Source organism: Odontesthes bonariensis, chromosome 16 (genome assembly GCF_027942865.1).
Source record: "Odontesthes bonariensis isolate fOdoBon6 chromosome 16, fOdoBon6.hap1, whole genome shotgun sequence".
Lineage (NCBI taxonomy): Eukaryota > Metazoa > Chordata > Actinopteri > Atheriniformes > Atherinopsidae > Odontesthes > Odontesthes bonariensis.
Genome location: NC_134521.1, coordinates 22,738,826 through 22,753,112, shown reverse-complemented (window position 1 = coordinate 22,753,112; position 14,287 = coordinate 22,738,826). Strand labels below are relative to the sequence as shown.

The window sequence follows — 14,287 nt, the reverse complement described above, 5'->3', positions numbered from 1 at the left end:
TGTGCCGACAGCCGAGCTACGATTACAGGAATGCTGATTCACACCTCTTGCACTGATGAAAAAAAAAAAAAAAGACAGAACATGAACATTCCTGCAGTTAACAACCACCACCCCCTCCAAATATATATATATACATACATACATACATACATACATACACAGTATGTCATGATGGATGGAGGAAATTAAATGATGCCAACATGGACACGTAGAAAACTGAAGATGAAATCTGAGGAGTTACACGTGTGAACGCCAACAAACGTGCGACCTGTCAGCCGTACTCATGGTTGACTGCGGCCAGTTTAGATGCAGGTAGGTGATGTTTTGTTAAGATATATTTCTGAGAGAAGTGCTTTTCCTCCCGACTGTCAGTCACTACAGGTTGGCCTGCTGCATGATTTTATAAATATGAAATTACTCATCTAATATTCCTCTATTAACACTAGTTAACTGGATTATTCTTCATCTTTACTTTGTTATTCAGTTGTTTTTCTTCTATATTTTTTTTACTGCAACAATGGAATTTTGCTGTAGAGATAAATAAAATCTTCCAGTTCCATTTATCTAAAGCTGCTGATACCAATAAGTTTCACAGCGAATTGATCTTCTATTTATTGTTGGTCTATAAAAGGCTTCATGGATTTCTGTTTCCATTTTTAAATATCATGGCTTGTATTTTTTGGTAAAAACAAACAAAAAAAAACAAATGATTACTTTTGAAAGGTGATGAAGAACGAGTGCTTGGCCTTTCATGTAAAATATATTTGAAAAATGATCATTTGTTGATCTCGGTTGAACTTTTCTTTTAGGATGGGTTATCTGCAGATATGTCGAGATCTGATACATTAAATTTCCTCTAACGCACATTTGCAAACTACACACCATATGTGTAAAAGTTATTGAAACATTTAACAAAAATGACGTACAGTTAAAGTTGATATACATAAAAAGAACTGTCTGACCTAAAATTCTGTAATGACACTGAATGCAGCAAGTTTTCTGAGTTAGTGTCACCTGCTTCACTGCCTCACCCGTCTCCCATAATCCCTCTTGGGACCACTGACTCGGTGATATTGGTGAGTAGGAATTGTTTTCTTCAATATCTTCCCTTTCCATATCATCAGTGACACATTGACAAGTGGTTTCGGCAAAGCATGTGTATTGATGTGCTAATTACACTTTAACATTTAACAACTGACCGAGCTGTACCCTCACACTGTTAAATGGTTGATCTAATAGCTGTCACATAATAATGTGATGATAGTGCAATTAACAGCAGAAAGTCTCACGTTTAACTTTAAGCACAGCGCTGAACACTGAAGCACAGTCATCAAAAACCCCGCCTTTATCAGATTTCAGTGGGAATAATCAGAGGAGCTCTGTGGCTGATTTACAGCTTTAAATGTTACTTGATAGACGGTGCACTCCAGCATCCCTATGAATAGCAGCAGCTAAGATCCAGTGGAGGTTTCTTTTGGAAGGGGGTCCCTAAAAGGGCATCCTCTCCCAGCCCTTGGTCACTACCCTCAAACAAACCCCTCCACTTTCGATTTCTGCCACTGGACCAGCTGGTTATTTCTGGTGCTGATGACATGACCCACATTTATTTTCCTACTCAAAGTAATGTGGTCTCCATCATGTTCACTCATACCTGGATGCTTAAAATACGGGAGGGGGAGGGGGGTTACCGGGTTGCTCGTCTAGTGACACACTATCACCCAGAGAGCAGAAATAGGAAACAGCTCTGAGGGATACTGGCTGCTGCTGTTACTGTAAGAGGACACATATTAGATGCATCCCCAGGCTGACCAGCAACTGAAGGGGACACCAGGATATGTTATAGAAGAGTGTTTGCAGAATGGACGTCTTAAAGGAGAATTCCGGCATTTTTACAAACATATCCCATCTTTTGGAGACCAAGGAAAGTTTGCCAAAGGGAAAACCGCGAGAAATTTTCATGCCCGCTGCGCAAAGTTGTCCGATTGCGCTGATTCCCATGAAAGCGGGCTCTATCGGGCAATCTTTTAACCTTTCCTGAGGCTCTTAACGTGTATCAAAATACTTTTTACCGAATTGGCCGCGGTGTCAGTAGCAATACAATTCAACCCAGGGGCTAACCATACCATTAGCTAGCACAGACATTATAAATTTTGAGATTTCAAAAACAGCGCTCTTACCTTTCTCAGCTTCCGTGTTCCACAGGCGTGCGCACAAATTAATCGATCGCCGAAGTCATACACTATAGTATTCCAAAGTACTGTCTTCCTCTGTGGTCAGTGCAATACAATGTCCACATCTGCACCACCATGTCTCCCCAATGCGTGACCTAGCAGCAGCTCCCGTTTCTGGATCATCGGTTTGAGCCATCCTCGCTGCATCGTGTGCCAACAACTCTTCATCAGTGTATTCTGGTTCAAAAAGATAACCCCGACCATCAAACTCTTCCATTCCAACATCAGAATCTGACGAACTATCCATCTCGAAATTGCTTCCAATAAAATCCAGAGGGTTCTTAATTCCCGCAGCTGAATAATGGGCGAAGGTGCAGTCATGTGACAGGTCATGACATCACGGCGAATATGGGTGTTGAAACGAGTCAGCTGTTCGATAGGAAACAATAACAAACATGGCAATGTGTAGTTCGGTTCCCGAGGGTCGTTTTTGGTGGACAAAAAGACAATTTTGGAATACTATAGTGTATGACTTCGGCGATCAATTAATTTGTGCGCACGCCTGTGGAACACGGAAGCTGAGAAAGGTAAGAGCGCCGTTTTTGAAATCTCAAAATTTATAATGTCTGTGCTAGCTAATGGTATGGTTAGCCCCTGGGTTGAATTGTATTGCTACTGACACCACGGCCATTTCGGTAAAAAGTATTTTGATACACGTTAAGAGCCTCAGGAAAGGTTAAAAGATTGCCCGATAGAGCCCGCTTTCATGGTATTCAGCGCAATCGGACAACTTTGCGCAGCGGGCATGAAAATTTCTCGCGGTTTTCCCTTTGGCAAACTTTCCTTGGTCTCCAAAAGATGGGATATGTTTAAAAAAATGCCGGAATTCTCCTTTAAGGCTCTAGCATGGTTGCTGCGTCTGCTCGCGCGACCGCTGTTAATGACGTCACGAGTTCGTGCCCGCATGTATAGTGGCGCAAGTCGTTGCAATTTTCTCCGTCACAGAGGTGGCGCTGCTACGTGAAGGTTAGCGCTACTCTACAACCACGAAAGTGGAGAAGAAAACAATGAAGAGCAGGAACACTGTAATTAATGATACTGCTGCAGTATTCGGATAATTTTAATTTTTTAATTCAGTTAAAAGAGGTGATGGTCTGAAGCCCCCGGCATCACCACTTTTTGAGTCTCTGCCCTCTTCTTTGCCTTCACGTATCTGTCCCGTAGCTTCCTCCACACATTCTTACAGAACTTTCCCTCTTTCCCCAAAGTTCTGCCAATCTCTGTCCACCAGTTTTGGGAGTTTACGTGCTCCCTGTGCTGTTTCACTGCAGTTTCGTACAGCTGCCTGTACAAACGCACCTCCTCACTGAACCTGGTCTCACATCGGTCCACCCGGTTTTTCGTTGGTGGCGCAGTCCTTTGTGTTTCTTTTTAGAACCAGTCTTCCTCTGCAGGATTTTCCTCCCTCATTTCACCGTGTGGTTGCAGACTCTGCACGTTACTCACAAAGAATGTACTTCTTTACATACATTTAAATGCATCTATGTAGCTTGGTCCGATCATGACTTTCTCTTTTAAGACCAGTGGCGGCTCCTGACATTTTTTTTAGGTAGTGCAATTTCCAGTCTGTGAAAGCTGCATCAGAGTGTGCTGTGTGAAGCCGAACCGATTGCACTGATGCAAACCTGTTATGCTCCCACACAGGAAATAAAATGTCCAATCATCCAGAAATTCCTTGTCTTCCTTATATAAACACAACGCAGAGTCGAGGGGTTATTTGGTCTGCCAAATAACCAAAGTGACTGCAATTTCCCCCGTTATGTCCATAAGTACCATAAAAGTCCATAGGACTGAGGTATATTTGTCTAGGTAGCATAATTTATTGTAATAATTTTAAATAATTTTTTGTTATGTTTTGCACAATTTGCCAATCAGTTAATATTACACCTTAACCATTATTTATTTATTTTCCTCATATTGTTCCAGGATTCTATGAGATAAGTAGACACATAAGCTCTTAATGATAATATTCATTCAATTTTCATTCTAAAGAATGTAATTAAAATGACAACATATAAATCCAAGTCAAGTGTTTATTGAAGTTTTGGAAAATATGACTTAGAAAAGTATAACCAGTTGTCAAACATGGTTAAGTGCAGCTTACTTATGTGAGATTTCTCTCTTTTTTAAATATAATACTGCACCGTTAACAATGAATGTGTCATTATACATTCTGCTATCATTGTCAACATTATATAAAAGATTTAAATCATTACAAGTCAACGATTGAGCACAAAAGGGTAAGTTATACTACCTGGAAAAATAGCAGGGTTGGTGGAGCCCTGGGTTTCATCTTTGCCTCGCAAGGCGAGCCCGAAAATCCTGCAAAATTCTTCCAAACTTCCTTCTCCGCATCAGTACGACGACTAAAGGGAACTTCTGTCAGAAACACTAACGTATTGTTTCACTCGACACTCGCCATCTTCTTCATAGAATGTTTTTTTTTTTTTTTTCTTTATTGAAAACCACAATGTTACAACAACAAGTAGAACGTTCATGGTCCCGCGCAACAGACATATGACGAAAGCACGTTGTGCGTCGTTTGTGCGAGCACATAAACCCTCATGGAAAATGCATTGGGAGCAGGATTTTTGAAAAAAACCGAGGTCCCATTCAAGTCAATGGGAGCTTCCTGGTGCAAATTCGACCCTGACAGAAATCGCACAAAATGGGCGTAGCAACACCAGACGCGACCTTAATCTGATTGGACAATGACATATACAACCAGTTTGCCTACAGCAGATTAGTCCCACTTTAGCAACTAGATTAAAAAAAAAAAAAAAACTCCGTGTTTGGTAGTGCGTCGCACAATTCGCCCCTATGGAGGAGCCGCCACTGTTTAAGACTACATTTCTACCCAAATCCTATAAACTGTTTTTTAGTTGGTTTCGTGTACAATGCACAGAGCTCCAGCCTGCTGTAATAACTCAAAGAGAAAGACATTCTGAATGCAGATCAGAAGAATGTGGCACCTCACATTCTGTACGTCTTTGATGATGGTAAAGCTCTTCTATCCATTTGTCGAATCATTATCAAGACTCAAAATAGAGCCCCGGCTCTCAAAGCCCTCATGCTTCTATAAGAGCAAGAAGGACAGTTGGTTACCCGGACATGAGCTACCCGAGGTTGAGAGCGCTGAAGTTACGATTCTGTGAGGCTGTACCCAACATCCAAGTCCATTGATCCCCCAGGGCAGCCCGTAAGTGTGGTCGACTGTTGGGCAGGAATGCCACGGAGGGTTTGACCGCCCAGGGAGAGCGATAGAGGGTGGGTGACCGGAGCTAGGAGCCAAACAACTGTCAAGCTGTGCTGTGCACGACCCACAACGAACCGGGAAAAGCCAAACAGCTACATGCGGGGTATGATGTTCGATATCAAGGCTTCGGACTGTTGTTTTCACGGAGGATTTATCTACCGTTCAGTACATGGACACTGAGTCACCATAAATGGAAAATAATTATCTGCTGTAATTGAGGGAGCACTGATCAGCTGATCCATTAGTCCAGTATTAGTTCAGTCACAGGTTTAAATGTTGTAGTGTGTTTGCTTGAGTTGCAAAATAAAACCATAGAATTGGTTTCTGTGGTCCTCTGTTTAGATCAATTATTCAACATCACTGCACATTGAAGAAGTATGTCTACCTACACATCTTTTTTTAAGTTGTACTTCCTTGTGTCTGAAATGAGATCAGAGTCCTCTTCTCCAAACGTCTTTTACCAGTTAATGATTATCCATTTTAGTGTAACGTTTCCCCTGAGGTCTACTTTAGGTCAGCCATCCTTGTTTCGTCTCTACAGTTTCAGACGTCACAGCCTGGTGTTGAGCCTCACCATAAAAAATAAAAAAAAATAAAAAGTCACAGGCAGCTCCGGGGACAAAGACAGACTGCTCTGTCTGGTCGTACAGTTTAACTGCTGTGTAATTACAGCCACAACCACTAAAGTACCTATTGTGGAAACTACACTCACCCACTGCAGTTAAGAGGAGCAGGGCAAGCTGGGCCGCTCGTCCTGATTGGCTGGCAAATATCATCTGTAACTTGAAGCTTCTGAGAAACTCTTTGGGTGAACATCATCATCTGTTTATCTCGAAATTTTTCTGTTATAAAGTATATGACTATGGGCTTAGTAACAAGGAGACGACAATCCCTTCCTGCCTCTGTCACCGTGAAGGATGTTTTCCTGACACAAAGTCACCACAGCTCATCTCAATTAAACTCATAGCTGTATGAAAGCACCAAGTGATAAACCCAGTACTCTAAGGTAGTTGATGCATGTCATGAAAACATAAAGATGAAACTATTCAACCTTTAAAACGGTGAATTTTTTTTTTTTTTTTAAATAAATTAAAAAACTCAGTTTTACTGTGTTCTTGTTTCAATTGTTTACTCATATTTCATGTGACCAAAGTGTTACGAAAGCCTCGTTTCCACTATGCAGTCGGGTCGGTTCGGAACGGTATGGGTCGCTTGCGTTCCCACTGTACAAAGGGGACCCTCAGGGGTGGGCGGAGTGCGTGCCGAAGCGTAAAAAGCATATAACAGCAAATAACCTCAACCTCCAAGCTTCTTCAGCTTAATGCCACACTGGCTCGGGTTCCAGTTGAAACCACTCTCTGCCATTTTTGCGGCAATCAGCTTAGGGCTGCACAATATATCGAATTTTAATCACGATAACAATATTGGCTTCCTGCGAGCAAATTCACATGATCGAGCGACATTTAAAATGCGTCATTCCGTCCATAGAACACTCCATATTAATGGTGTTTTCAAAAATCCTCCGCTTTAACCCTCTCTGGTGTTTTTTTAAAGCCAAATAGCGCTCCGTAAACCACTGTCTGATCACATGCCTCCATGAGCCGATCAGAGTTGCTCCCTGCACCGCGCAGTTTAGTTTCTAGATGTAGACACTAGTTACAGAGGACAAAGTAACGTGGCGAACATACCACATCAGGTAGCAGCCTGGCTTATAAGCTATAAACAATCTTAACAGAGAAAACAAAAAATGTCTAACGTGGCAGAGGGTGAGGCCGAGAAGCTTGTCCCGAGAACCAGATCGTCATCCATTGTGTGGAAGCATTTTGGGTTCAAGGCGAGTGACACAACACAAGAAAAGGTGATATGCAAAGAGTGCCGTACGGTTGTGTTGGCACCACAAAGCAACACAACGAACCTCTTTAGCCACTTGAAAATACACCATAAAGTTCAATACGATGAATGTATGAGGACCAAGAAATATGAGGTGCCACCAGGGACATAAATCAGAATTAACTTCCATATACACATGTGAAATTAAACTCTTCCACATACTATACTCAAAACCTTGCACAAACACTAGTGAAAAGCTCTCACATAAACTAGTGAAAACATTTACCTCTTATATAACCTACTCAAAAGCTCTCATACACACTACTGAAAAGCTTTCATATATACTAGTGAAAAGCTCTCATACACATATGTCAAATCTCTCATACACATATGTCAAACCTCTCATACACACATGTCAAATATTTGTGCATTTCAGTTGAAACGGAAGGCATTTCAGTTGAAACGGAAGGCATTTCAGTGAAACAGGAAGGGGTTTTATTAAACCGGGAGTTGTAGTTTTAAACAGAAGTCATTCTGGTTAGCTTCGTTCATTTTGTGCAATCTCCTGCCGGTATTTTATGAAATAAAATAAACGACAATTGCTCAGCCACCTGCTGAATACCTCACACAAACAGCGGCATTACTCAACTTTATTTTGGCTTCAACGGAGACCCTGCAGCTGGCAAAGGCATGCTGCGCTGGCAGGACGGAAAAAGAGATGCTAAGCGGCTATCCACCGAGTCCGGAGCTGGAGTTGAAGTGATCGGTTGCTGCCCAAGCCTTGTAGCATTTGACAGGGTCCTGATCGTCTCCGTTGTAGCATTTGACAGGGTCCTGATCGTCTCCGTTGTAGCATTTGACAGGGTCCTGATCGTCTCCGTTGTAGCATTTGACAGGGTCCTGATCGTCTCCGTTGAAGCTAAAATACTGTAGACGCGCGCTCGATTTTCAACTGTAGATAGCGCGACCGTGCCTTTCCGAAGCGCAGATGGCGTGACCGCAGTCCGCTGAACACCTCACACAAGCAGTGGCATTACTCAACAATATTTTAGCTTCAACGGAGACGATCAGGACCCTGTCAAATGCTACAACGGAGACGATCAGGACCCTGTCAAATGCTACAACGGAGACGATCAGGACCCTGTCAAATGCTACAACGGAGACGATCAGGACCCTGTCAAATGCTACAAGGCTTGGGCAGCAACCGATCACTTCAACTCCAGCTCCGGACTCGGTGGATAGCCGCTTAGCATCTCTTTTTCCGTCCTGCCAGCGCAGCATGCCTTTGCCAGCTGCAGGGTCTCCGTTGAAGCCAAAATAAAGTTGAGTAATGCCGCTGTTTGTGTGCGGTATTCAGCGGGTGGCTGAGCAATTGTCGTTTATTTTATTTCATAAAATACCGGCAGGAGATTGCACAAAATGCACGAAGCTAACCAGAATGACTTCGGTTTAATAAAACACCTTCCTGTTTCACTGAAATGCCTTCCGTTTCAACTGAAATCCACACATATTTGACGTGTGTATGAGAGGTTTGACATGTGTATGAGAGGTTTCACATATGTATATGAGAGGTTTGACATATGTGTATGAGAGGTTTGACATATGTGTATGAGAGGTTTTCACTAGTATATATGAAAGCTTTTCAGTAGTGTGTATGAGAGCTTTTGAGTAGGTTATATAAGAGGTAAATGTTTTCACTAGTTTATGTGAGAGCTTTTCACTAGTGTTTGTGCAAGGTTTTGAGTATAGTATGTGGAAGAGTTTAATTTCATATGTGTATATGGAAGTTAATTCTGATTTATGTCCCTGGTGGCACCTCATAAAGAAATGCGTTGCAAAGACCAATCATCCCACAACCTCAACTCAGGCATCCATTGAAGCGAGCCTCATTTATTTATTCTTTAAGGAGATGCACTGAATTTTGGTGAATAAGAGGACCTATTTTATTTTGTTGCACATATTTGTACATTACCAGGAATGTAGCACAATATGGATGTGAAAGCAGTTATAATAAGCCGATAAAATAAATAAATAGATAAATTTGTTTTGGTTAAAATCAACAAATAATCGTGAAATTAATCATGATATCAATATTGCTCAAAATAATCGTGATAATCATTTTGGCCATTATCGTGCAGCCCTAAATCAGCTGGAAAACGTTTTGGTTTGGCACAGCGCCATCGAGCTCCCGCTGCACAGCCTCCTCACCAACAACGGAGAGCAGAGCCTGGAAACGGTCCCGTGTGCTCGGTACCCCAAGCAGAAGGGTTACAGACATGGTAACGGGTTCCATGGGACCGGTACGCTTTCGTGGTAGTGGAAACACTGAAATAAGCGAACCGTTCTGAACCGACCCATACCGGACTGCATAGTGGAAACGAGGCTTAATATCACCTGGAGGTTCCTCTGTTCCCAGCCTTTCTAACATTCACACAGAGACAGTCAGTTGATCTTACTGATCATTTGAGAGTTTCAGCCACTTTCAGAGCAATTTTAAGAGTTTGGATGTTAGTTTGCTGCAGCTGCAGCAGCAGCAGCAACATGTGAGCGGCTCAGTATTTCACTGCGTCTTCATTCTGTTGCAACCCAGACAAAGAGCACCTCAATACAAACAGCAGTAACACCTACCTGCATGTCTTTAGTTGCGATCTCCCCCGGAGTCGGCCAGCTGTTGGTGTCACCAAAATCTCCAACCTGGGTTAAAAAAAACAAACAAAAAAAAACATCAGAACTGAAGCTGTCACAGTGTGACAGATAAAGGAACATTTCATATGGAGCGTTAATGGCTCGAGATGTTTATGCTTCATTTAGCTTTGTCGGCGGTTGCGTGTGCTGCGTGGCGATTCACCGCCAGGACAGTAGGTGGAGCAGCGGATTTTTTCAATGACAAGCCTACTACGATGAAAGGAAATTCACCGCCAGGACCTCTTCGGCAAGTCTCTCTTCGAGTGGATTAATCATAGACATAATATATATAATATATTATGTCTATGGGATTCATGCTTCTTCGTTTTCTACCTTGGCGTTTGAAAACAGCGGTCTTTTATTAGGGGATGAAACCGGAAGATGAACACGCCGCCGGATGTGATGTAGATAGTGGCTTGAGCTCGCGTCCAGAGTGGCTACTCTATAGTGTCTTGTGTCTTGCATGAAGTTTAGAAAATTGAGGTGACACACGCAAGCACGCAAGGGGGGGCTTGCAACCGCGCAAGGGCTTGCGCTGCGTCTTGCGTCACCGACCATAAAGGGCCGTGTATACTCTCGCAGCAGTGTGTCGCAGTGAGCTTGTCGCAGACATGACGCAGTTATTTTTGATTTATGCCCAATTTTGAAGCGCGGTCTGCGCTATGTTAATCCCGCGCCACAACGCAAGAGGGACAATCACGAACAAGCTAGGATTGTGGGTGTGGTGGGTGGCGTGTTTCTCTTCCGGTTACGGAGGTCATTCAACAACAATGGCGACAAATATTGCTACTACTGGAGCTGGCAGAGAGGCGAAAGAAGCGTCACGGTTAGCACGGTTAGCGTCACCATTAGCCGGTTAGCAAACCGGAAATACGCATAGTGTAGAGCGGATGTAGAGTTGACCAATCAGAGGCCTCCTTTCTCTCCTCCCTGCGGCGATATCTGCGGCACTGTCTGCGGTGAGTTACAATTTTGGGGAGGTGCACCAGAGTGTCTGCGGAAGGGGCGGGGGGGCATGTCTGCGTTAACTGCGACACACACGCAGACGACCTGGATTCCGACCATAAATCAGCCTTAAACCAGACTTAAGTTTCGGTTTTGTTTCTGAGACAGTTCACTGCATACAAGGCAGCCATAAAAGCTTGAGGTTAAGGTGTGGCTACCAACTGTGGAGTACTCCAGCAGCTGTATCTGCCATCCAAAAGAGAAAGTTGTGAATGAACAGCTTCGAGGAGACCGTCTGCTTTATCTGCCGTCCCATTTGCTCACGCAGAACACGAGCACATTCCAGGAAGCGTCAGAGGAGGAGGCAACTTATACTGCCCCAGAGATTCTGGTTTATTACAACAACAGTCCATTTAAATTAACAGCAGTTTTCTCGTAGGGTTAATTCGCTGCAGTCCATGGAAATCTTTGCAGAAATTACACTTCTAATCAATTGTTGGGAGACTGCTGCCATTTTATTTGGTCAGTTTATTCTCTGACTGTCTGAATAGTCAACTGTGTAAATAATGAATGCACATTGAAAAGAACAGGACCGCTCATCCCTGAACTGTGCTGCCAGCTCTGTACTACTGGTCCTTCTTTCAATGCCAATGTTGTGAACTTGGATAAGAAAAGAAAAAAAATGCACCCGAAATTGCCAATTGCATGAGAATCACACTCCATTTGTGACAGCTGGCAGCCCAGTTTGTTCACAGAAGCGACCTTCATCTAATGCATCCCACTCTGCAGTCTGCAAACTTTAGGATCTGGTGCTTATAGGGCACACTTATGCCTCAGTGTTAAAGTGAGATTGTGCAATTTTATTTCTTATAGTTATGTTCTGATAATAAACTTAACTTAATTAACTGAGTACTGTAAGTTATTGCTGTTGTGAAAATGGATTATGGATCAGGACAGCTGCTCTAGTGCTGCTCGAAAACAGCTAAGAGGAGAGCTGGGTCCACTGTTGCCCTCATACTGTCCATCTGTGAGCTGATGCACTTTTGGTTCTCTGCCCTGAATTCATACAGTGATTCCAGAACAGACATTTTCTACTTCACATGGTCTTAATGTCACATTTGGTGAAATTGTGCTTCTTCTTTGCTGTGTTTTTGTTGTCATTTCTATTTAGCTGTGGCGAAAAAGACGCTGCTGCATGCAGATGAATAATTGGGGGGAAATCTGAATCCAGTCGTGGTTAAAATGTGACTGGAAATCTGGCTAATGCACGTGTGCGCGATTTTTAAAAGAACACTAAGCCCTGCTTTATAAATCTGTTGAGTGCACAGTTTCAGTCATGAAACTCCTCACTGTTGTATGTATCCGACCTGTTTGTAAGCTTAACAGGATGCTTGCTCAGGATGGTAAAATGTTTTGTTCATGGTCCCTCCACTTCATTATTCTGTGTTCTTATCATGCTCACTCTTCCATGTTTGCAGTTCTTGGAACTGGCTTTTGGGAACTGTAGACTACCCTGCCATCCTCTGAGGAATGATGTCAAACATCTCTCATTTTAACAGCAGAACTTTACTCTAAAATAACAACTCAATGAGCTACAATCTCTTCTTAAACCAGGGCTGAAAATATTGGACTGAAGTGACTGCAGAAGCTGTGGACGAGACACCAATTTGCTTCATTTTAAGGCTCCGTGTGACCATTTTAAAATCTGTGGACTGCAGAAAACTATTTCCCTTTGGTCACACTGGTGTCCCCAACATTTACCGTTTACTGCAATATAGTACTATTCTTTTGTCCCACATGTCTATGGCTGTGTTCGAAACCGCATACTACATACTTTCGAACTGCATACTTCCATTCTGCATACTGATTGATCCGACAGTATGCAGAGCGTTTACCCACAATGCATTTCACTCCTGCTCGATCTGAAATCAGCCGGCCTGAAGCTGATTTCGCTTAAGCTCTAAACTCTGTAAACTTTAGCAACATTGGAAACATTTTTAGGCGAGAAAGTAGTCGTTTAGATCCCCAACGTGTTGAAAACCTGACAAAATACCGGCTATTTACAATTTTGTTCCCACGAATTCGGCGCTACTAAAGCTAGCCGCAGTGAGCAACGCACTTCCAGTTATTTTCACAAAATAAAATAACCGTTGCCTTTTATCATAGGGAAAGCCATTATGATACAATTGGTGCTTTTGTTTTAAAAACAGGAAGTGAACCTACCCTCGTTGTAGCTAGCTTGAAACTGCCGTTTTGACAGGAAATGACGATCGGCGACGTCACGTTGCATCTTGGGTAGTTTGAGTATGAGAAGTAACCTCATGATGCATGCTCAACATTTCGGAGAATCTAGTATGCATCCGGGAACTTCTCGCTTACTCAAACTCGCTTATCAACTCAAAAAGTTAGTATGAGTAGTGGGAGTAGTAGGAGAAGTATGCAGTTTCGAACACAGCCCATCTTTGTGTGCGCCTGTTTTAAAACTTTTGAGAATTTTGTTTGTGCTGTGAAACACACTTACCTACACGTGTTCCTTTTGTCAATCATTTACACAACTAACAGTGAAGATGACAGACGACAAACTGGCGATCTTTAAAATACATTAATGAGGTGGTAAATTTTGTGGCTGTACATCTAAAAGAAAAAGTCAGGAGCACCAGTGCAACCAATGCAAAAAGTTAGTATGGAGTCGTGTGTTTTTAACTACACACACAAAAAAAAAAAATTTAACCCAGGTAGGTACTACTGGACTAGCCTGGCGACGCCATCCTACGTACTTCCGCCCAAAGATTTTGGCTCCGCACATAGTCTGGCCAAATCCCCCTACCTCGGTTCGCTCAGTGTTTTGCCAATCAGCAAACAGTTGCGAGTGGTGACGCAGAACTCACGCGCGGAGTCCATTGTAGTCCATATAATTGTAGTTCAACCGCAGCGGAAATAAACATGGCGACGGAAGAACGCTAGAAGCTATCCATGAAGTTGTCTCAACTCTGGAGAGCATTACACAATTAAAACGAGAGCAAGAGGAATGCCTCTTCAATTTTGTTAGTGGCAAGGATGTCGAAGCTCTCCTTCCAACTGGCTTTGGGAAAAGTTTGATTTATCAAATGGTACCGGTATAATGAAAGCGGATGTGGGAAGCGTGATTCGCGAGCTAGAGCCTCGCGAGAGTAAGCATGAACCTCGGCGCATAACCAACGTCATTTCTAAACATTATGATTGGTTAAGGGAACTCCGTTACTCCAATGAATTTAAGTTGCTGGGTAAGGTCCCGCCCTCCATGGAAACGGATTTCTCTTGGGTTTTCCCAGACTGTTTGACAGAGTCAACAGTCGGCTTT

At 42.9% G+C, this 14,287-nt stretch overlaps 1 protein-coding gene across 3 annotated transcripts in view; it reads right to left on the bottom strand.

Moving 5' to 3' along the window:
• The window catches only part of larp1 (La ribonucleoprotein 1, translational regulator), a 62,907-nt gene that overhangs the window by 23,317 nt on the left and 25,303 nt on the right, over positions 1–14,287 (bottom strand). For all 3 annotated transcript variants that reach the window (XM_075486620.1, XM_075486621.1, XM_075486622.1), the window contains exon 3: positions 9,946–10,011. In XM_075486620.1, the coding sequence (XP_075342735.1) occupies positions 9,946–10,011 (66 nt within the window). The remainder of the gene's footprint in view (positions 1–9,945; positions 10,012–14,287) is intronic.